Source organism: Musa acuminata, chromosome BXJ2-3 (genome assembly GCF_036884655.1).
Source record: "Musa acuminata AAA Group cultivar baxijiao chromosome BXJ2-3, Cavendish_Baxijiao_AAA, whole genome shotgun sequence".
Classification (NCBI taxonomy): Eukaryota; Viridiplantae; Streptophyta; class Magnoliopsida; order Zingiberales; family Musaceae; genus Musa; species Musa acuminata.
This window is the reverse complement of record NC_088340.1, coordinates 44,242,654-44,266,743: the sequence shown is the minus strand read 5'-3', so window position 1 is coordinate 44,266,743 and position 24,090 is coordinate 44,242,654. Positions and strand designations below refer to the sequence as shown.

General features: G+C 42.9%; 3 protein-coding genes and 2 non-coding genes across 6 annotated transcripts; 2 read left to right on the top strand and 3 right to left on the bottom strand.

Annotated features, from left to right (window-relative positions):
- The first annotated feature begins 2,854 nt into the window (after nt 1–2,854).
- Nucleotides 2,855–4,665, top strand: LOC135606624 (GATA transcription factor 9-like). Of its 2 annotated transcripts, none has more exons than XM_065097680.1 (2): nt 2,855–3,327; nt 3,755–4,665. In XM_065097680.1, exons 1-2 carry the CDS (start codon nt 3,007–3,009, stop codon nt 4,514–4,516), a joined length of 1,083 nt encoding a protein of 360 aa, XP_064953752.1. In that variant the 5' UTR covers nt 2,855–3,006; the 3' UTR covers nt 4,517–4,665. The 2 variants fall into 2 exon arrangements, with proteins under 2 accessions (XP_064953752.1, XP_064953751.1); XM_065097679.1 differs by having other exon boundaries at nt 3,752–4,665.
- A 2,819-nt stretch (nt 4,666–7,484) lies between these two features.
- On the top strand, nt 7,485–7,955 carry LOC103980039 (uncharacterized). The gene has a single exon (XM_009396325.2). It carries the CDS (start codon nt 7,485–7,487, stop codon nt 7,953–7,955), a length of 471 nt encoding a protein of 156 aa, XP_009394600.2.
- A 5,466-nt stretch (nt 7,956–13,421) lies between these two features.
- TRNAF-GAA (transfer RNA phenylalanine (anticodon GAA)) lies at nt 13,422–13,494 on the bottom strand. Its single transcript has one exon. It is a non-coding gene; the product is annotated as a tRNA-Phe (tRNA).
- A 1,570-nt stretch (nt 13,495–15,064) lies between these two features.
- On the bottom strand, nt 15,065–15,137 carry TRNAF-GAA (transfer RNA phenylalanine (anticodon GAA)). The gene has a single exon. It is a non-coding gene; the product is annotated as a tRNA-Phe (tRNA).
- A 1,471-nt stretch (nt 15,138–16,608) lies between these two features.
- On the bottom strand, nt 16,609–23,418 carry LOC135608557 (NADP-dependent malic enzyme-like). Its single transcript, XM_065101581.1, has 20 exons — nt 23,261–23,418; nt 22,829–23,091; nt 21,200–21,320; nt 21,035–21,109; nt 20,795–20,946; nt 20,612–20,717; nt 20,457–20,522; nt 20,233–20,328; nt 20,080–20,151; nt 19,868–19,951; nt 19,675–19,773; nt 19,055–19,102; nt 18,822–18,875; nt 18,610–18,708; nt 18,011–18,100; nt 17,814–17,891; nt 17,634–17,708; nt 17,436–17,526; nt 16,938–17,066; nt 16,609–16,844 (listed from the first exon to the last, which is right to left on the bottom strand). The coding sequence occupies exons 1-20, from the start codon at nt 23,288–23,290 to the stop codon at nt 16,756–16,758; spliced, it is 1,917 nt and encodes a 638-aa protein (XP_064957653.1). The 5' UTR covers nt 23,291–23,418; the 3' UTR covers nt 16,609–16,755.
- Between the last annotated feature and the right edge of the window lie 672 nt (nt 23,419–24,090).

Genomic DNA, 24,090 nt, shown 5'->3' with positions numbered 1-24,090 from the left:
TTCGTTAATATAGAAAGAATGCATCTCAAAATTACAAAGACTTTCCTATGAGAGGTGGGAGGTCATTCAGTATATATGAATCATATAACAATTTAAAATGATTCAAAGAGATTATTACTTAGCATGCTAAGTAACCAATTTTGTAATATTACAGTAGCCAATTTTGATATATAAATAGAGAAAAAAAATTATATTAATTATTAAAGACTTGCACAACAATCTTCTCTCGTATCAGAGATAAAAACTCCCTACTCCCGACGAAGGGAGCTCTCTTAGAAAACACCACACTCTTGCACCTGACATAACATCAATTACGCTGCTTCATTAATGGTTCATAACACCTGTTTTGAACTATTAATCATCCAAAGAATATTTCTCTGATCATTAAAAATCCGACTATGATTATTTGCGCCTCTCTCTCACTCTCTTACTCGCCCGTCGATTCCATTCTCCAAACTATATAACTTTTGTAAATTCTACAAAAAAATGATTTATCAAAAACGGGACAAAATTAATGGTTTTTATATTTAATTACCTAGGTTTGAGATCAAAATATATAATTGAATTCTGCATAGCTCAAAACTTCTTTTGTCCCAAAGCACATAAATTACTTCAAGATATCACCATCCTTTCGAAGGTAAATAATATAATTCACGTACCCATCCAATTATTAATATAGATTTTAAATTAACTTAGATCTTATTCTATATTTAACTTTGACCCGTGTCTATATGAATATATCAAATCCCTTTTGATCATTCGAAGATCCGAATCCTATAAAACCACATCGCTAGCTAAGGTTTATCCAATACTTAAATTAATTTTAGTTATGAGATATTGACGTAGAGTCAAGTCCTTCGAATTTAGAAGTACTGAAACATGAAAACTTAAGAGTTTGAAGTACACACCTATAAGGATCTTTTATAGTATGATTTCATGATCATTATGCTTAAATATATACATTGATATCGGACATAATTATATGCTTTAATTGGTTCCGGTGGTATCATGCATCAATTTATTTACCGACATAATTTCTAACATTCACTTTAGCCATTTGATGTCGAGAGGTACAATTTTGAAGGTTGGTAAAATAGATTGCATACCTAACTTAGTAAATTTATCAGTCGATTTGTATAATTAAGAAACAACGATGCAAACTCGAGAACTTAATATGATCGTAACCAAACTACGTTAATTGATTGTTAACATAATAATATTAAAATTTCAATTAATATAACTACTCTTTAACCACAAATAGTATAGAGTGAAAGAAAAAAAAAAACAAATAAAGAAGATAGAAAATATGAAGAAATAAAAAAAGATAAAAGGAAAATTATACTTGAGAATGATGAAGTTGGTAAAAAAATGATTTTTTATTTTCCTTTTCCTCTCGACGAATTAAAACCCCCACGTGCGGTGGCCTACATTTGACCTCTTCACAGCCCTGCTTTAAGATCCGCGGAAGCCCACCTGATGCTTCATCGTTTTCCTCAACATTCGTGCAACCACACGATCGAACCTTGATGCAGCATGTACGAGCTCCCCAAGCCACTTCTACTCGACCATGTCACACTCGTTTCCGATCGTGCAGCAGAAAGATGAGCTCTGGTGCACTTCGATCCCACCCGATCACAATGACCACTGGTACAATTTGGATGTCCATAGTTGGCTCGCTTAATCAACGTTACAGATTTGACGTGCGACCGGGGCACGTGGTTAAAGTGCAGCGGGGGAGAGTGAGGAACGCAATCGGATGCGGACTCGTGGAATTGACCACCGCTCGCGGTGGGGCTTTTGACGCGACCTCGGCGACCCACATGGTCGCTGACACCCATCACGTGCCCCCCGGTCCCACCAGAGAGACGTGACCTGGCCCAATCATCTGTCGCAGCAGTACTCACATCCTCCGCCAAAAGGATCAATTGTAATTTTAACGCAGTTGCTACACCACATCTCGACCGTTGATTCGTTAATTCGATCAGATCACACGGTTGTTAAAGCGGGATATGCTGTCCCGTCCTCCTACGACGCGTCACGTGGAGGGCGGAAAAGGCATCCGAAGACTAAACGTTGTGTCTCCACGTTGGCGAAGTCGAAGGCCGACGACGTGGATGGCCTCCTCTGCTACCGTTGGTGTCCACGTGGGATGACCCGGCCCGTCGGATGGTGCGAAGTCGAGCTGTAACCGTCGTGGTTCGACGTGACCCTGTCAATTTTCAAAGCCGGGGGGTGGAAATGAGAGCGGAATAAAAAACAATATCGCAATAAATAAAAGCAGGTAATATATATATATATATATATATATATATATATATATATATATATATATATATATATATATATATATATATATATAGAAAAAGGAACGCGAATCCCAAGGAGGGAAATGGGGGCGAGAAAGGAAATTACGAGGGAGGGAGGGGGGGAGGCAGAGGAATCCGGCTGTAAACTTGGACTCTAACGCACGAGTCGCAGCCACAAAAGCTGTGGATCGATTCCTTCGGAGGGTGGGGGGAAGTCTTAATCCCTCGCGTTTAACTCTCCCATCACTGGAACCGATTAACGGCACCGTTACTACATATCCATCCGTTATGTGTTGGGAGCAACGAGGAACGATGGTCAGCCAACGGGCTTGACGGACGAGTTGTCCGTCTCGCGCGAACGCAGTTCCGAGGGAAGGGAAGGGAAGGGAAGGGAAGGGAAGGGTATGAATGTAAATATAGGTGGGCGATAGGGGCGTGGTATATGAGTGGTTTTCCCCGGGGTAGTGAAGGGGTTGTGCACTCATCCGTGGCCCGTATTAGTAATTGGGACTTAACCCTGGCTTTTAGCTTTATTTACTCGACCGACTTCCCTCCTTTGTAGCTCTACGGCGGTCCCCTTCAGATAAACCAGACCTCGTCCCACCTCTCTTTCTCTCTTTCTCTCCCATTTTGGTTCCTAATCCTCCCTCCTCTCTCTGTGCGTCATAAACCCTGATTTGGAACTCGAACAAGGACGGCGATGGAGGCACCGCAGTACTTCCACGGCGGCTTTTACCGCGACGGGAACCCGCAGTGCGCGCCGGAGAGGAAGGCCGGCGGCGGAGGCGAACAGTTCTCGGTGGAAGACCTGCTGGACTTCTCCAACGAGGAGGAGGACGAAGCCGGGGGGCTGGCCGCGACCGGGGAGGACGGCGCAGCCGGGAACTCCACGGACTCCTCCACCGTCACTGCCGTGGACAGCTGCGGCAACTCCTTCTCCGCCCTCGAGCCGCATTTCTCCAGCGACCTCGTCTGCCGGAGCCTCGCCGACGCCAGCCTCTCCGGCGACCTATGCGAGCCGGTAATCCCACCTCTCCTCCCCTGGACGAAGACCTGATGAGCCTTTGGCTCTCTCTACCCAATCTTCTTTCCTCAAGTTTCTCATAATGCACAGGCTCTGTTTCTTTGCTATTTTCCGGTCATTTTCTTTGCCCCGAACATTTCCAGGCAAAATTAAGTGCGGACATGATAACCGGAATCGATTCGAAGGAGATTAATGTTCTTGTTGTTCGACCCGATCGTTTTCATGGATTCCTCGTGAAACTTGTTTGCAGTCGATCGTCTGGTTTTAGGTTAACCGCCTTCGCTGTCGTAGTACTTCCACTAGGAGGGATAATTTTGTGCCCGAAATGCAAGCCATGTGGTAGCGAAAGCCTTCTCGATTACCTGCACGCAAGAAAAGGAATCATGTGTTCTCTTGTTTTGTTTGTTATCTTTGAATGCAGCAGTACGACGAGCTGGCGGAGCTCGAATGGCTTTCTAATTTCGTCGAGGAATCCTTCTCCAGTGAGGACCTCCACAAGCTTCACCTCATCTCCGGCGTCAATTCCACCACCACCTCCTCCAGGACCACCGCGGCGGCCGCTACCCGAGCCGAGTTCTCCGCTCAGGAGGCCGCCAACCAGGTGGCCCCCTTCCGCGCCGAGGCCCTCGTCCCCGGCAAGGCGCGGAGCAAGCGCTCCCGCGCCGCCCCCTGCAGCTGGTCCTCCCGGCTGCTCGTGCTCTCCCCGTCCCTGACGGCCGCTCCGTCGCCGGAGTCTGAGCTCATCGTGCCCCCCAGCGCTGCTGCCGCCGGCGCAGGCGGGAAGAAGGCGGCGAAGCCGGCGTCGAAGAAGAAGGATATGTCCGCCGGCCCGGCCGTGGCGGCGGCGCCGGACGGCCGCAAGTGCCTGCACTGCCAGACCGACAAGACGCCGCAGTGGCGGACGGGGCCTATGGGCCCCAAGACGCTGTGCAACGCCTGCGGCGTCCGCTACAAGTCCGGCCGCCTCGTGCCTGAGTACCGCCCGGCCGCCAGCCCCACCTTCGTGGTTTCCAAGCACTCCAACTCCCACCGAAAGGTCCTCGAGCTCCGCCGCCAGAAGGAGCTCCAGCAGCAGCACCTCCACGCCGGCGGCGGCGCCTCCCTCTACAACGGTCCCACGCCGGTGGACGCCGCTGCCGCTGACGACTTCTTGATCCACGGCCCCGACTTCCGACATCTCATTTAACGGTGACGTCTCAGTCCGGATTGATCGCGCGGCGGAGGCCAAAAAGGACTCTCTTTTTACCGAAAGTAATTCCCTAGGGGTTAAATTAGGAGGAATTTAGGCTACTTTCCATGCTCTTTTGCCCTAAATCCTTGAAGCAGCTCAGCTCATCAATGTCTTCCATATTTTTCCTAATCCGTTCCTTTTCTTCTCTAACCTCAGATATTAATTCTAGGACGATTTAAATTGTAGTGTGAAATGCCAGCAAAAAAAAAAGAAATCAATAAAATTAGACATCTTGCCCGTCTTCACTCCTTTTGCGTACTCCCATGCCATGCATCCCTTCCCCCGTCAGGTTTTCTACCATTGCAGCTGCTGCAATCGCACATACTACCACAGACGGAGTGCATGTCCTTGGGATTCTTAAATGGGCACCATCGTCGCCGCCACCATTCCTCAATTTCTGAGCTAATGTCCGATTTCCGCCGGAACACATGCTTCGCACTGGCACATACGAAGAAGAAGAATAAAGGGTCATCCCCCTTTCACCACAATCGCCTCGGGATCGTGTGTCGTCGTTTCACCGCGAGGAAGCAGGCAAGGGAGGGTGAACCCTTGGACACAATAATAATAATTACTCCGATAGAAGGGTAGATGGACAACAATGCATCGATATGGGTGTCCTCGTGATCCAGACACAGCTGCTGACCCAAAAGCTAACGCGCATCGGGTGCATGCAAGTCCATGGCAATATTCCCATCGTCAACGAGGATTAGTTTATATGCGGCGGTGGTGGTGGTGATGGTGCACCGGCAAGGCTACGTAACAGTGGATCACATGGCTGTCTAATATATATTGGAACGTGTTAAGCTTTACCGTTCCGTTAGACCCCATAGCAGTATAAATAGTGTGGCTCACGTCTCCGAGCACGTGATGTCACGTGCATGGGCGTGGAGGCCACTTCCGAGAAAAGAGGTGAGCCAAGCGAGCGTAGTTTAGCTTTGCATGTGGGGGATGTCGTCATACGTGTGTTCTTTGGGTGGCTCTTCCATGCACGCATCCTCTAATTCCATGGAGTTCTGGACGAAACACTCACTCTACAGAGTGACATTTACAAATGCAGTTGTCAGATTCAATAAACATATTGGATTCTTTCTTAATTGTAGATTAATCCACTAGAAAAGACGATTGCTTGATACTATTCTAACACGAGGTTAGATCACAATATCTGCTTCAAAAATTGACGATCAACTAAGTGCATGTGAAGGAGCTTGTAAAGATAAGACCTCAGCATTAACTTAAGCAATCCTTTGAATCCAGGATCCGTTTGTTCTTACTCCCCGACAAGACTGATCAATGCATGCATACCACATTTTCTGATAATTTTTTTATTTTTTTTATAACGTTGTGTTGTTTGTGGTTCTCTGATGCAGCATCAGATATCTTTGAACATAAATCTAATTCAACGTCTAAATCTCACGAGAAAGAAGAGTTTAGATTTCAGCACTACGTTAACCACACAAATCAACCGAGTCTTCGGACGTAAAGCTACATCAGGACAAACTATACGTACTAGTTTTCTCCTTTAGATTCTTCTTCTTCTTCTTTCTCCGTAACAAATTGCAGATGTTACTTGGGGAAAAGACGACGCAAATATCTCGTATTGCTAGTCGAGATATTAGCCATCGGAAACTTTTCTCCCTGCTCAACTTTTAGGTTCGAGTTGCAGCTCGTGAGGGATCACGAGTGCCGATCTCGACAAGTCTAACATTCCCTGCCTTTTGGATGTCGAACTCCTGCCATCTCCAAGGTTTTGGTGCATACACATGGGCGATGCAGTTCCTGTGTCTTCGCTCACACGCCCTTCCACAGTGCGCGCTCTCAACGTAGGCCGCCAGTTGCAGCAATTTGAAGCGTAATGGCGAAACATGCAAGAAGCCGTCTGCAACCGCAGGTTCCATCTTTAGTGACTTTTTGCAGAAGGCCTGATCTAAACACTGTTCCACTTTTTGCTATCTATAAAGGAGGGGAGAAGGCAATCTCATCAACCCATTAGTAGAACAATAGAGGTTTACATTGCTTCAAGTGGGGATGCAGTCCAAACTTTCCAAACAAGAGCAAGAATCACATCTGTTCCACCGCAAGGTAACCATCATATCTCACTTTGCTTCTTGTCTTCTTGCTGATCGTATATGGATGGTGATGGAGAAAGTTGGTCTTTGCACTTTTGTTCCTCTGGAAATATTTTTTATGTGGCTTCATCTTGATAACATCTCTCTCTCCCCCACTCCCTCCCCCTTTGCAACTCTAAGCTTTCCACCTTTTATAAAGAGGAAGCTTACCTGTTTCAAGTTGAAACATGCAGTCCGAGCTCTCTACAAAAGAGGAAGAACCATGTCTCATCTTTTGCAAGTTTGTGTCATATGTATCCTAGTTTATTGTTATTCATCTAAAACTCTGCAGGGCTTCCTTTCTTTTATTCTTCTTCTTTTTTGTGTTATATTATGATCAAGAGCGAGGAGAAATGCTCATATAACTCTAAGATCCACCAGAAAATGCTGATTCCATTTTTGGATGAAGCAAAGTAGCATGATCGAGGTCTCCTGGAGGCTCAAGCTAGCATGATCTTTCTGCAGCTCGTCGCTGCTATTCATGTGCATGTGGCATGCACTCGCTCTTTAATCTGTCTTCGAGTTGGCCCCGTAATCATAAAAGCAACACAAGAAACTATGACACGATGAATGATCTGTTCACAAGGACGTAAATAAATAATCAAGGAACAGTAGAAAGAAGCTACGTAATCAAGGAGGCGTCATGCAGTTAGCAACAAAGTCGACGCAGTGAGAGAGAGCATCTTTGAAGAACACTTGGTTCTCTCAATGTGGAGAGCCTCTCTGCATGCAAGCGAGTCTCCGTTTTGATGTTCGTTGTGTGTTATACATCACCGTGCTTGACTTCCTACCCTCTCACCTCCTTTATGCGACGACAGATGGCCCAGCGGAAGGATCAAGCGCTCTCATCGGGCGAGCCAACCATGAACGCCATCAAGATCATGGAGGAGTTGAACGAGAAGGCGACCGCAAACGACGTGGAGAGCGCGGAGTGCGAGTGCTGTGGCATGTCCGAAGACTGCACTCCCACGTACATACGCCGGATCAAGGAGTTCTTCCACGGGAGATGGATCTGCGGGCTCTGCTCCGAGGCGGTGAAGGAGCAGATGAAGCGGACACCGGCGGCGACCATGGAAGAAGCCGTGGACTCCCACATCTCTCTCTGCAAGAAGTTCAACAGGACCGTTCGGCTCAACCCCAAGCTTTCCTTGGCAGTTTCCATGAGGGACATAGCGAGGAAGAGCTCGGAGCGCAGGACCATAGATGGCATGCCGGGATCCAAGATCGTGAGCGCGATGAACTGCGGGCCTAAGTTGGACGTCGCCATCAAACAGTCACAGATCCAGTAACCATGCAAACATCTCTTATCCTCATTTACTTCCCTGTGTTTCCTAATCCAATTCGCTTGCTAATACATTAATTCCTTACCGCAATTTCCTATGCGATAATGATGGAATTAATGTCTGTACTTAATCTATCTTCTTATCAAGCTATATTGAAGCCGCATGCCTCTAGAAAATGATACATTTTTACTACATGAAAACAGTTCGACACTTCAATCCATAATTTCCCATCTATACAAAGTGATGGGCATATATATATATATATATATATATATATATTTATACATATATATCTATGTATATATACATATACATATATACAATTATACATATATATCTATGTATATATACATATATATACATAGATATATATGTATATATATACATACACACACACAAGCGTGCGTGTATATATATATATATAAATGTATATATCTATGTATGTATATATGTATATATATACATATACATATATATACATATATGTGTGTGTGTGTGTATGTATATATATACACATATATATATATATACATATACATACATATATATACATATACATACATATATGTATATATATGTATATGTATATATATATATATATACATACATAGATATATACATTTATATATATATATATACACGCACGCTTGTATCAAACTATGAAATAGTAATTGCGGGAACGGGATGCCATCAGCGCTTAAATAAGGCATAATTGTTCCTTCCTCATGCCGGAATCCCTTTTTGTCTGTCCCATTGCTTCTTGGTTCAAATCCGCCGAAGGTACGCCGATCTCCTCCATCTCCCTCTCTTTCTTTCTCGTCTCCCCTTCTCGTTTCCTTACTTCGTCTTTCCTGATTTGCATCGACCTATTCCCTGTTCTTGATCTGGGGTACGGAAGGGATGTGGTCTCTCTCGATTACTTTGTCGTGGAGAGTGGGGCTTGTCTGTTTGCATTTTGTTCGACACATAGATCGGTTTTTGTTGTTTCGTAGCTCGTAGGGAGGGTTTCCCGTTCGATAATTCTTTGTAACTGCTGTGAATTTTATGTGCGCGAGTAAATTAGTTTCTTAATTCCTTGTTTTTCTGCTAGTTACTGTTATCTACGCCCCAGTTTCGAAGTCTCACTAGGGTTTAAAGATTGTTGTTGTTCTTGGCTCTAAACATTCCGTTTTCTTCCTCCAACTCTTCAATTTTGCACGACATCTGTTTTGCCATGGTTGTGGATTCCTATGATTAGGGTTAGGGAGCCAAGAAGTTGATTGGTACAGAAGAGGATATAGATAAAGAGAAAGGTTTAGGGGGAAGGTAGGAGGATAAAGATAAATAAGAAGGAAAAACTAAGGGGAAAATTCTGAGGAGGGGGACATGGAAAGAGAAAAATAATGAACGTAAACAATCGAGGCTGCGATGGGAGTGAATGAGCTTATATAATGAATCCAATGTTTTGATGTAACATTTATTGTATCATGGTTATAAATATCTATGGTTAGGATCAGGTATCCAAGAACCTTCGTTGATTAGTGCAGAAGAGAAGGGTTACAGAGGTCAAAGAAGGTGCAAAGGGAAGGAAGGAGGATAAAGAAAAAGAAACAGGGGGAATTCTTGAGAGGAGAGGAACCAGCAAATTGAGCTTATATAATAAATCCAATGTTTGATGCATTTGCCAGGATAGTTCGCTAGTGTTCAATTTGTTTGTGGTCCAAGAAAAAGATTTTAATTCCGGTCTGACATTAATTTTGACAGACCGTCATGCTGGTTAGCAACCAGTAAACCCAGCTGTATGCCAACTTGTACTGCCAATATCACCTGGAAAAAATTAAAATAAAATACTGATGGAAAATGACCTATGTGGCTTTGTACTGGTCCTTGATAAGACTAGTAAATAATGATCGATATGTGCTGATAGGACAAGCATTTGAAATTTGATTACCATATAGGTGGCTACGAAAATGCTAAATTTTTTATCAGGTTAAACATGGATCAAATCTGCATCGAACCTTGTTTTTCACAGGTCTAATTTTGCCTGAATAAATGAAATCTTAAATAAAAAAGATAAATGAATTATATGATATAGTATGTGCATGGGAACATAAGCAAACAACAAAAATAATTTGAAGTACCAACTGGTAAATATTGCATTTCCATTAAATTAGTAGTGATCTTTGTAGCATATAGAATGTTTTTTTATAATAATAAGGAATAATGCTTTTTGGCAACTTGCACAGCTTTATTTTCAATAAGATAAAGAGATTGACTATTGATAGGGTATAGGATGGTTAATATGGTAAGTGACATAAGGAGTTTTGTATGATTATCGAATATTTTTAAGATTAAAAGAAAAATTTTATAGATAGTTGTGAGATGAACAATACTTTATGAATATGAGTGTTAGAGATATAAAAAGTTTGTATTGTCTAGATAAGAATATTAAGATGGATGTGTGGAGCTATTAGGAAAGATAGAAAAAGAAATATTCTTATTTTTGGAATAAGTAACTGTCGCTTCGATAAAGGATAAAATGAGAAAAAATAATTTAAGATAGCATAAGTGTGCTTAGATGACCTTATGATACTCAGAAAGCTAAAATGATTAATGCTAGTGGTACAAGGAGAGATAGAAGAAAACCTAAAAAAACTTTAATAAAAAATATAATTAAAGATTTATGTATTATGAACTTAGTTAAATATTTTATAAAGATTCATGTAGCCGACTCCAAGTAACTGAGACTTATGGTTTTGTTATTATTGTTGTTGTGATATACTTTGTTTATTATTGTGCTTTTAGTTCGTAATGGAAAGAAAGTCTTTTTAGGATAATTTTATGGGATGATGAGATTGGATTTATCTCATAATTTCTTTGCTTTCTCCCACAATTTTGGAGTGCCTACTTTCTTTCAGGCATATATTTTAACTTAAATTAGTTTAGTCTCTCTCTTCTCTATTGTTCTTTTTGAGACATCTTTTCTCCTCAAGTCGGAGAAAGTCTCGATAGGAGGGATGTAGCCTATCACTAAACTATAATTACTATATTCATGCTTTGTGAACCCTGTGTTCTGAAGCAACAGATGCAGGCCTGCCACTCTCAGGCAGAATTTTATGGCTATACTTAGCAAAGCTATATCACCTTGGTTCCTGAAGAATGGAGAAACTGCTTCTTGTGTGCCATCAGTTCGTACTAAAAAAACTTCAACAACTTGTATAAGATACATAAAACATAGTAGTTAAAAAGTTACAAACAAACCGAACAAAAAACTGAAGATACTCTGCAACTCTAGTTAAAGTTGCAAACAAAGCGAAAGATAATTAAAGAAACTTTGTGTGTTAGTTTAAGTTTGTCATTTATGTCTGCGTTTAGTCGCACTTGATCAAATCCAAGGCCTCCAGGTTTATGTCAAAGGATCATGAGAGCTTTATACTCGGCCAATATACTACTATTCAACCTTTATCTGTTCAATGTTCACAGCAATGTAAAATTGATTTTACAGTTTCAAAAGATTAAATTGAATAAGAACACCTAACTACAATTACAGTCTTTAAATTTCCATTGTGCATATTACTTGTTCTTATGTCGTGGGATCAGGAGTAAGTTTTATGCATATAATATATGGTATGGAATGCAGGCCTCCTTGCTTGCACCACTGGATACATGGTTGGAGTCATGCAGAGGTAAAAAATTGTAATAAAATAATACGGTGAGGGTGGACCGTTGGAGTCATGCGGGGCATAAAAATTATAATAAAATAATACGATGAGCATGGATCAAACACGCGACTTTTAGATCTTCAATCTGACGTTCTCCCAATTGAGCTATTCTCGCTTGCACCATCAATTATATGGTTGGAGCAAGTATGCAGGTGCATCTCTGAGTAAGTTTGTTTTCTATGTTAGTTCATCTCTGCAAAGAGTTGTAAAGCTTTTTAGACTCTGGTTGTCTATGCCACTAGATTTTTGTGGCGGTATCCGACTGCTCGAGTCATGCGGGGCACAAAAACTGTAATAAAAAAATGCGGTGAGGGTGGACTGTTCGAGTCATGCGGGGCACAAAAACTATAATAAAATAATATGGTGAGCGTGGATCGAACATGCGATTTTCAGATCTTCAGTCTGACGCTCTCCCAACTAAGCTATCTTTGCTTGCACTATTGGATACATGGTTGGAGCAAGCATGCATGTGCATCTCTGAGTGAGTTTATTTTCTCTGTTAGTTCACGACGCTCTCCCAAAAGCTTTTTAGACTTTGGCTGGCTGTGCCACTAGCTTTTTGCGATGGTATTCGACTGCTCGAGTCATGCGGAGTACAAAAAATGTAATAAAATAATGTAGTGAGGGTGGCCTGTCGAGTCTTCAGATTGACGTTCTTCAAACTAAGCTATCCCCGCTTGCACTCTCCTAACTAAGCTATCCCCACTTGCACTATTGGATACATGGTTTGGCGGTATTCGATCGCTCGAGTCATGCGTAGCACAAAAACTGTAATAAAACAATACGATAAGCGTGGAGCGAACACACAACCTTCATATCTTCAATCTGACGCTCTCCCAACTAAGCTATCCCCACTTACACTATTGGATACATGGTTTGGCGGTATTCGATTGCTCGAGTCATGCAGAGCACAAAAACTGTAATAAAACAATGCGATGAGCGTGGATCGAACACACGACCTTCAGATTTTCAGTCTAACGCTCTCCCAACTGAGCTATCCCCACTTACACTCTCCTAACTAGGCTATCCCCACTTGCACTATTGGATACATGGTTTGGCGATACTCGATTGCTCGATTCATGCGGAGCACAAAAACTATAATAAAACAATGCGATGAGCGTAGATCGAACACGCGATCTTCAGATCTTCGTCTAACGCTCTTCCAACTGAGCTATCCCCGCTTGCACCACCTAATACATGGTTGGGGCAAGTATATATGTGCATCTCTGAGTGAGTCATGCGGGGCACAAAAACTGTAATGAAATAATGCGGTGAGGGTGGACTGCTCGAGTCATGCGGGGCACAAAAACTGTAATAAAACAATGCGGTGAGGGTGGACTGCTCGAGTCATGCGGGGCACAAAAACTGTAATAAAACAATACGGTGAGCATGGATCGAACACGCGACCTTCAGATCTTCAGTCTGACGCTCTCCCAACTGAGCTATCCCCGCTTGCACTTTCCTAACTAAGCTATCCCCACTTGCACTATTGGATACATGGTTTGGCTGAGCGTAGATCGAACACGCGATCTTCGTCTAACGCTCTCCCAACTGAGCTATCCCCGCTTGCACCACCTAATACATGGTTGGGGCACGTATATATGTGCATCTCTGAGTGAGTCATGCGGGGCACAAAAACTATAATAAAATAATGCGGTGAGGGTGGACTGCTCGAGTCATGCGGGGCACAAAAACTATAATAAAACAATGCGTGGATTGAACACGGGACCTTCAGATCTTCATGCGGGGCACAAAAACTGTAATAAAACAATGCGGTGAGCGTGGATCGAACACGCGACCTTCAGATCTTCAGTCTGACGCTCTCCCAACTGAGCTATCCCCGCTTACACTTTTTTAACTAAGCTATCCCCACTTGTACTATTGGATACATATGAGAGTAGATCGAACACGCGATCTTCGTCTAACGCTCTCCCAACTGAGCTATCCCCGCTTGCACCACCTAATACATGGTTGGGGCAAGTATATATGTGCATCTCTGAGTGAGTCATGCGGGGCACAAAAACTATAATAAAATAATGCGGTGAGGGTGGACTGCTTGAGTCATGCGGGGCACAAAAACTATAATAAAACAATGCGTGGATCGAACACGCGACCTTCAGATCTTCATGCGGGGCACAAAAACTGTAATAAAACAATGCGGTGAGCGTGGATCGAACACACGACCTTCAAATCTTCAGTCTGACATTCTCCCAACTGAGATATCCCCGCTTGCACTTTACTAACTAAGCTATCCCCACTTGCACTATTGGATACATGGTTTGGCGATATTCGATTGCTCGATTCATGCGGAGCACAAAAACTATCATAAAACAATACGATGAGCGTAGATCGAACACGCAATCTTCGTCTAACGCTCTCCCAACCGAGCTATCCCCGCTTGCACCACCTAATACATGGTTGGGGCAAGTATATATGTGCATCTCTGAATGAGTCATGCGGGGCACAAAAACTGTAATAAAATAATGCGGTGAGGGTGGACTGCTCGAGTCATGCGGGGCACAAAAACTGTAATAAAACAATGCGGTGAGGGTGGACTGCTCGAGTCATGCGGGGCACAAAAACTATAATAAAACAATGCGTGGATCGAACACGGGACCTTCAGATCTTCATGCGGGGCACAAAAACTATAATAAAACAATGCGGTGATAGATCGAACACGCAATCTTCGTCTAACGCTCTCCCAACTGAGCTATCCCCGCTTGCACCACCTAATACATGGTTGGGGCAAGTATATATGTGCATCTCTGAATGAGTCATGCGGGGCACAAAAACTGTAATAAAATAATGCGGTGAGGGTGGACTGCTCGAGTCATGCGGGGCACAAAAACTGTAATAAAACAATGCGGTGAGGGTGGACTGCTCGAGTCATGCGGGGCACAAAAACTATAATAAAACAATGCGTGGATCGAACACGGGACCTTCAGATCTTCATGCGGGGCACAAAAACTATAATAAAACAATGCGGTGAGCGTGGATCGAACACGCAACCTTCAGATCTTCAGTCTGACGCTCTCCCAACTGAGTTATCCCCGCTTATACTTTTTTAACTAAGCTATCCCCACTTGTACTATTGGATACATGGTTTGGCGATATTCGATTGCTCGATTCATGCGGAGCACAAAAACTATCATAAAACAATGCGATGAGAGTAGATCGAACACGCGATCTTCGTCTAACGCTCTCCCAACTGAGCTATCCCCGCTTGCACCACCTAATACATGATATGTGCATCTCTGAGTGAGTCATGCGGGGCACAAAAACTATAATAAAATAATGCGGTGAGGGTGGACTGCTCGAGTCATGCGGGGCACAAAAACTATAATAAAACAATGCGTGGATCGAACACGCGACCTTCAGATCTTCATGCGGGGCACAAAAACTGTAATAAAACAATGCGGTGAGCGTGGATCGAACACACGACCTTCAGATCTTCAGTCTGACACTCTCCCAACTGAGCTATCCCCGCTTGCACTTTTCTAACTAAGCTATCCCCACTTGTACTATTGGATACATGGTTTGGCGATATTCGATTGCTCGATTCATGCGGAGCACAAAAACTATCATAAAACAATACGATGAGCGTAGATCGAACACGCAATCTTCGTCTAACGCTCTCCCAACTGAGCTATCCCCGCTTGCACCACCTAATACATGGTTGGGGCAAGTATATATGTGCATCTTTGAATGAGTCATGCGGGGCACAAAAACTGTAATAAAATAATGCGGTGAGGGTGGACTGCTCGAGTCATGCGGGGTACAAAAACTGTAATAAAACAATGCGGTGAGGGTGGACTGCTCGAGTCATGCGGGGCACAAAAACTATAATAAAACAATGCGTGGATCGAACACGGGACCTTCAGATCTTCATGCGGGGCACAAAAACTGTAATAAAACAATGCGGTGAGCGTGGATCGAACACGCGACCTTCAGATCTTCAGTCTGACGCTCTCCTAACTGAGCTATCCCCGCTTATACTTTTTCGACTAAGCTATCCCCACTTGTACTATTGGATACATGGTTTGGCGATATTCGATTGCTCGATTCATGCGGAGCACAAAAACTATCATAAAACAATGCGATGAGAGTAGATCGAACACGCGATCTTCGTCTAACGCTCTCCCAACTGAGCTATCCCCGCTTGCACCACCTAATACATGGTTGGGGCAAGTATATATGTGCATTTCTGAGTGAGTCATGCGGGGCACAAAAACTATAATAAAATAATACGATGAGGGTGGACTGCTCGAGTCATGACACTCTCCCAACTGAACTATACCCGCTTGCACTTCTCTAACTAAGCTATCCCCACTTGCACTATTGGATACATGGTTTGGCGATATTCGATTGCTCGATTCATGCGGAGCACAAAAACTATCATAAAACAATACGATGAGCGTAGATCGAACACGCAATCTTCGTCTAACGCTCTCCCAACTGAGCTATCCCCGCTTGCACCACCTAATACATGGTTGGGGCAAGTATATATGTGCATCTCTGAATGAGTCATGCGGGGCACAAAAACTGTAATAAAATAATGCGGTGAGAGTGGACTGCTCGAGTCATGCGAGGCACAAAAACTGTAATAAAACAATGCGGTGAGGGTGGACTGCTCGAGTCATGCGGGGCACAAAAACTATAATAAAACAATGCGTGGATCGAACGCGACCTTCATATCTTCATGCGAGACACAAAAATTATAATAAAATAATACACAAAAATTATAATAAAATAATACGATGAGCGTGGATCAAACACACTATTCAATCTGACGCCCTCCAGGTGCTTGGGGCATAACACGCTGACCATATCCGCGCAGAAGATTTGCATCTCCATCTCACTCGCATATTCACACAGCTCTCCAAACCCCTTGCACTGTGTGCCCGAGTTAAAAGGAACTCGGGAGATGGTGTTCAAAGAGTCAATTTCGGACAGCCACGGAGAGAACAATTTTAGTTCCAGCTCATATTGGCAAAAGGTCATACAACAATATAGTGAGGCAACAGCAACAAAGACATCCACAACATCTATCGCTACTGAGATCTACAATTACTACTACTAGTATTCATTCAAAACTGGAGACCCATTCATCTGTAACTGCGGTAAACAGGGTTGTACATGCAGCTCTCTGCGTACTTCACCAGGTCCTTGGGACATGGGAGCCGACTTGCCAGACCTAACAAATGGCAACAACACACACGACCACTATTAACTTGCTGCGCAAAATCTAAACAAGTAGCCACAAATAGCTGATGAAGAAGCAACTCACCAAGTTCATATGCTTTAGCAGCGACGTTAGCGGCAATATGAGCAGATATCTTCCTAATATTTGAGAAGGGTGGATAGATCAATCCTTTATCCAAGTTCTCTTGTGTCACCTGTTGGGCCAATGCTTCCGCTGTCCAAGAGAAAGTGAGGACACAGTCAATATAAAAAAGAGCAAACCAACAAATCGCACGAGCTTTCCTAGTGGGCGTACGTTCTTTTTGCCTAGTCTCTCAAGGAGACACATCATAAGCACAGTTAGTGGCATACTATTTTGGCGTCTATGGCTCATAGTTATCAGCCAAAATCTATGGAGCTGCTTTTATTAGTTGAGATTTCCAAGTTTTTTTGACAAAATTCCAAGTTTTTCTCAAGGGAAAAAGAGTGCTCTAACTATGTTATGTTCAACTTAATCATATGTTAGAAATCTTTTTTATAAATAAAACACTTAATCACATCCAAGAAGCAGAATGTAGGCATTGTTTTTAACTCTGTTACTTACAGGCTGCAAGGAGCATGTCATCATGCACACGGGTAGCTCCAGAGATAACCAACCCGAGGCCAAATCCTGGGAAAATATAGGCATTGTTTGCCTGAAAGCATGCAAAACACACACCTGAGGTTAGAGTGCTTCACTTGAAAGTAAATATTTCTAAAGTGACACCACAGCCATGTCAAAGGATGATAAGACATTTCAAACCTGGCCAGGCACAAAAATCTTTTCATCATATTCAACTGGATCGAACGGGCTCCCACTAGCAAATATTGCTCGACCCTGTGAATGCGGCAAGCCAGTTTTTAAGCAGAAAATTGAACCCCATGAAAAATCTCTTATCACGGCGGATATGGGACATGTGGCTACAAGAATAACAAGATTTACCTTACTCCATGTGTATGCTTCTTCTGCACTACACTCGGACTGTGTGGTCGGGTTGGAGAGAGCCAAAATTATGGGCTTCTGCGTTAAATAAAGGAAATCTTACGGTTATAATTCAATACACAAATCATATCGTAGATTCTAAATACAAATAATAACTGAACACACTAAAAAAGAAAACTAGTAAAAGGAATGCATACCTCATTAAATGTGGCCATGGCTTCAACCACCTCCTTTGTGAAAGTTCTTCCCACTCCAGAGGAGCCAATTAATACGGTTGGCTTTATAGCCTAAAAATTGGCAAAAAAAAATATATATAGAGGGTATAAGAACCTCTGACATTCATCACCAACTTCCAATTAATGAGCAAATCCACTTGAGGTTGCTTTATAGAAACAGAGATCAGATTGACATTTGGTGACTTAAAACAAATTATGTACAAGTCGGTCTTTCATCCCTAATGAAAATTTTGATTTCCTATAATGCATGTCTGATTATGCTTTAGTCCTGACACTAAGTGCCAACAAATTATTCATTTGAACTCTTCCAGTGTACCACCAGAAACAAGCAAATACAACCAACATCAAGCAGAAAAACACTCTACAGTAAATTCGAAAACATGCCCACCAGAAAGACCTCTTTTATATGGTCAATACCTGGAATGAACAAATCACTCTCACAAACAAATAATATAGTTGGAGATCGTCAATGGTAGGGAACGGAAAAAGTAAGAACCAAATACTTTTACATGAGATGTAACCTATACAATAATCAAACTCTGCATAGGAGGACTTCATACCTTGACAGCATCCAAGAGATTACCGACAGGTTCATGGTCATGCGCCCAAGGTTTCTTAAAGTGCTGAAGAGATTCCTTGCGTGAGCTCACAATTAAGCCCTTAAAGAGGGGAAAACATCAGCTGGAGTCAAATGACGAATTCAAAGACATGAAAGCAAGCATAAAGAACGATGATGTATAAACACAGAAATATATACAACCAATAACTGTACCTTTGAATCCACCATCCAAATTTTCTTCCGAGTCTCTTCCAATGGAGCTTTTGTCTACAACATTCATTACCAAAGGAATCATTCAGTCAGATTTTTGAGCTCATCAGTCCTTTTTTTTTTTTTCCTTTCTGTTGTGTGTGTGTGTGTGTGTGTGTGGGTGCATAATTGAGCAAAAAATGAAGTCAATTAATCATTTGGCATGCTCGTGTTAATCAACAACATATTTTCAGTACCTGTTTTGACATCTCACGTGCTATGAGTTCTGCGATACCGGTACCAGCCTGTAATACAAAAATAAAGGCAGATTATTTTAGTATCTTCCACAAACATTGGAAGACCCTGAATTGGTAAGAAAATGAGAATGAATTTGTGACCATGAGAAATGCAAGACACCCATGAAATGTCTGCCCTTCCTAATAGAAAGGAAAAAACCCTTGTCATGCAAGGCATCTTGCTGATGAGAATGCACATGGAATAGCAGAAGCAAATGCAAATGCAGGAAATGCTAAGAACATTGAACATAACAATAAATTGTGCAATCAAAACAATAGTAGACTTGTACACTCCACTATAAACTGCAATTATGCAAAGACAGAGATTTTCTCTTCGTCTGATTAGCAATTCCCCCAACCATTATTCTAAACGGAAAGCATTGGAATTAAAACTCCTAGAAACAGACAACTCAGTTAGAATTAGAACTACCAGGAAAATAAAAACATAAATGATCAAGCACAGCGCTCATGATTGCAAATATGTACAGTAAAATTATGATTCAAGAGGTGTCACACAGGACAAATTGATTGCATTTGAACAAAATAGTAAGGAGAAACCCAATTGTGCAAAAGGGTACGACCTCCCCAGCACCAAGGAATAAGAAACAGTGCTCCGCCAGAGTTCCACCAACTATATTCAAAGCTGCAAAAAGCCCAGCAAGAACCACAGAAGCTGTGCCCTGCAATGATAATAACCATACAGAATGGTTCAAAAGCATGCAACAGGTAATTGGACAGAGAGAATATTAGAGAAGTAATCTATCGATGCATTACCTGGATGTCATCATTGAACACGAGATGCGTTTTACGATATTTGGCAAGCAGTTCAAATGCATTATGGTTAGCAAAGTCTTCAAACTGAAAAAAAGAAAAAACATACAAAACCAAAATCAAGATCAACGTAACATGGACTGTGTGAAGCAAATATCAAACGTGAAATAACCAAGAGCAGATCCTCTCCAATATCTCATTGGGTGGTGACCAACCTGAATGAGCACTTTCTCCCCATACCTCTGCTTCACAGCAGTCATGAACTCATGCATCAACTCAGCATATTCCTAAGTCGACACAAATAAAAAAGAACTGATTCAACAAATTTATCTACATCATAAAAAAATTCATGTATTTAAATATGGTACCTGACCAGTAGCTCTTCTTCGGCGCAGTCCAATATAGAACTCATCCTTAAGTAGCTGCTCATTGTTGGTCCCCACATCAATAGTGACAGGTAAGCACTGCAAAACGTCGATTGGTTAAGGGAACCTTGTAAATGAACACGCCAAAAACACTAGATAATGATGCAAAAAGTAAGAAGAAGCATAATACAAGTAATGAAACTAAAACCAATAAAGATAAAACTTACAGCAGATGGACGCAGACCCCCAAGAGCAGTATATAGAGCAAGCTTGCCCACAGGAATTCCCATTCCCTACGAAATCACGAAATAACAACCTGACCGTAAGTAAGCACACAGTCCCATTAAACAGTTGTAAACATACAACCGAATTGTAATGTTACCTGGCAGCCAAGGTCTCCGAGACCCAAAATCCGCTCACCATCTGTGACCACAATAACTTGGATGTTCCTTTCGGGCCAGTTTCTCAAGACTTCGAGAATCTTCCCCCTGCAAATAAAAATTACCTGTGGTTAACAATTGATAGATGTCGATAGTGTGGGAAACAAGAAAGGAAAATCTCTAACCTCTCGTTCAAACTGATGTAGAGACCCTGAGGATGCCCAAAGATGGAGCCATACTTCTGGCAAGCCTCACCAACAGTAGGAGTATAAACAATTGGAAGTAACTCCTCAACATGGTCAATTAGCAGCTTGTAAAAGAGCTTCTCGTTTCTCTCCTGAGAATCCGACCATCGATGCCTCAGGTGAAATTTAGTATAACAAAACTATTAGGTGGAAATGAAATGCGAGCTGTTTTCCAGGTACCTGAAGATCCATCATGGACACATAACGTTGCAGGGGCACCTGGTATTGGCGAAGATTGTGCATAATCTTTTTCTCCTGTGGGGAAAAAGTTGCAAGTAGACATCAGCAAATGGTATTCATCGCTTCAATCTTTTGGATGGCTTCCTTTACAAGATACAAACAAACCTGAAGCTCTTGCGTAACACATGCTGGAGGCAGGAGGCCTCGCAAGTAGTGGGCATCCCTCTCTTTCTCATTGAAAGCGAGCCCTTTGTTGTGTTGTGGATTCCGCAACAACGAGTAACCACTAAGTTCAAAAGAATAGATCAAATGATAAAGTTATCCACCAAGGTCACTACATAAATCATCATTGACATCATCGCCGGAAAGAACTATGCCTATAATTACACAAACATGTTTTGAAGCTACATAAAATTAGGCATAATTAACGAGATTTTTTATGCATATAGACATTTCTGATGAACATGTAGATTGAGCAGTCACTTCTCGCATGAAAGACGTATGCACGAATAGTCCTTGACCCATAGGAACAATCTCAAATTGACCTCTAATTGTCGTGAATCGTATTGAGTCCCTACCATCAATCTTAGTCAGGTGTCTATAGGCCAATCAGCCCTAAAAGTTTGGAAAACCCCCACCATGGGTTTTCTTCTTCCGTCAGTTTTTTCGTCTATCCCATTTTCTTTCTCAGTTTTTCTCCTCCCTTCCTTTCCTTCATCCCCGCTCCACTTTCTCTTGAGGAACGATAGTGATCAGGATTGAGGAAGATGGAAAAAAGAAGGTGGAGATGAGATTCACCGTCTCGTCGTTTCCTGTTTTCCAGCTTCTCGCCACTTCCTTTATCCTCCTCTCCTCTCGTAAAATGTTGATGGCGACTGACATCACCACAAAAAGAAAAAAAAAGAAAAAAAAAAACAAAGGAAAGGAGAAAACAAACTTTATATCCTCTTCTTTCTCAGAATGTGGCATGGCGCATTTTAATTCATTTAGTCCACCGTCTTTCTGGTGGACCCAGACGACTTTTCCCACCGGCAGAGTTTTCTACACCAAACTCCACGGTGGGAGAAGACCTGATTGCAACACTACCAAAACCCTAGGGATTCGACAAATTAAAGCTCGAGGATCGATTAGAAAATCGGGCCTGTCGTTCAAGGACTATCCATGTGATCCACCCTGAAAAGAACGAAAGAAAAATTGAAATGAAAATGAGGGCAAAAGAGCGGAGCGACACTACAGATGATCGGTCGGGACAAATGAATAGTAACAAGAGACTCCAAGTCAACTCCACCAGATTTACTTGGCGGGTAAAGATTTCTGTGGCACAAGTTAAGGAAAACCTAATCGTTTCATTTGTCTAACAACTCCCAATTACTAATATGCATGAATCTAAAAAAATGATCCGAGTACGGTTGAGCAGCCGCCCAAATTAGACCCTATGGTAAAGAGACTTTCGCGAAACGTAATGATCAAGGCAGGAAACCTCATTGAATAGATTAATAAATTCTTATTACAGGGAACAAAATAGGGCCAGTATGGGACCACCAAGACGCATTCGAACTCAAGAAAGCCACGCCAAAAGAATTCTCGCTCTTGGATCCAAGAAACACCCAAGATCCAACCAGATCGAACAAAATAGATAAATCGAGTCCAAGAAAAAGTGAATTCGCGCACTTGTTGGATTCCATCTGGGAACCCCAGGAAACATCCAAGATCCAACCAGATCGAACAAAAAGAGCCGTGAAACTCTCGAGGGAACCAGGCGATAGGATCCGAGCCGATCGATCGAGAGCAAACCTGGCGACGGAGACGGTCCACGGCATGATGAACTGCTCCTCCACGTCCCCGTCCTCACCGTGCGCGTCCTCCACGACGCCTCCGGCGGACTTGGGCTCGAGCACCGGCTCGGCCTCGCCCCTGAGCTCCTTGACCGTGTTGTCCACCGTTATCCCCCTCCCATTCAGCTCCCCTCCGCCCCTCGCCGCGCACCGCACCCCCGCCGGCGCCAGCGGCATCCGCCGCCTCTGCGACACAAGCAGGCCTGGCTTCTCGTCGCATCGCTGCTCCCCCGGCCCACAAAGACAAAAAACTCAATAAGAGATTCGACATTCCCACCACCATCGTAGCTCATTTTATATATCCACAAGAATCAAAAGGAATAACCATCTAATCAACCATTCACATGGGTAAATGTCAAAAACGGGAACAAGAAAACAAGAGATTAATTACCAAGAAGCCGCTTCGATTTAGCGAGAGCATGGCGACGAGGAGAGGAGGAGGGAGAAAGGGGGGATCTCCGCCGGCTCTTGTCTTCTTTACCTCGAGGAGAGATCGCCGAATGGAAATGAAATGAGGGAGGGAGGGAGGTAGGAGGCCTTGATGGGGCTGCTTTTATAGCAACACGGGGGGTGTAAGTTGTGCCGGCGGAGAAGCGTACGTTGCGTTGCAGCGAGGGGCGTGGATCCTACGCAATGGACACATGAGCGGCGTCAGTTTGGGGTGCGACGAAGTAGATCCGAGGGTGAGCGTACCGAGGGCTCCTGGGTTTGGGCGAACGCGCGGGTTGTAAGCGGGGGAGGCAGCGAGCGCGGGGGTTTGTTGCCGGAATACGCGTGTTGCGTCGGCGTCCGCGGGCGCTGGTGGTAGTTGCCTGCGGCGACCGCGAACCTTCGCCTTTATTCGCCAATTTATTGCCGGATCGAATGTATGTATTCATTCCGAAACTAATAACAATTAAACATCGAATTCGATATAAATACATCTCCTTCAAATAATTAATCGTGAAATTTGTGTGTATAATTTTATCGATGTGATACTTACCTAACTTGAGTGTTCAACTCATATACTTTATCTCAGTATTCATATAAATATCATGTACTTTCGGGTCATAAAAATATATGTTTTACTGTTATACGATAATAGATCATTCTTGACCATCATCCTTTATCATATGGATCAATATTTCTACTGATAAGTCAAAGATAAAATGATATTTTTATATAATTAGATATAAAAAAATATTTTTATATGGTTAAGGAATTTTTTAAAGTTGAAAAATA

Coding starts and splice junctions, on each gene's coding strand:
- LOC103980039 (XM_009396325.2), top strand. CDS start 7,485: ATGGCCCAGCGGAAGGATCAAGCGCTCTCATCGGGCGAGCCAACCATG.
- LOC135608557 (XM_065101581.1), bottom strand. CDS start 23,290: ATGCTCTCGCTAAATCGAAGCGGCTTCTTG. Junction 19,103..19,674: donor TATTCCTTGGTGCTGGGGAG/GTCGTACCCTTT, acceptor TTTGTATTACAG/GCTGGTACCGGTATCGCAGA. Junction 17,892..18,010: donor CCATGGCCACATTTAATGAG/GTATGCATTCCT, acceptor TATTTAACGCAG/AAGCCCATAATTTTGGCTCT.
- LOC135606624 (XM_065097679.1), top strand. CDS start 3,007: ATGGAGGCACCGCAGTACTTCCACGGCGGCTTTTACCGCGACGGGAAC. Junction 3,328..3,751: donor CCGGCGACCTATGCGAGCCG/GTAATCCCACCT, acceptor CTTTGAATGCAG/CAGTACGACGAGCTGGCGGA.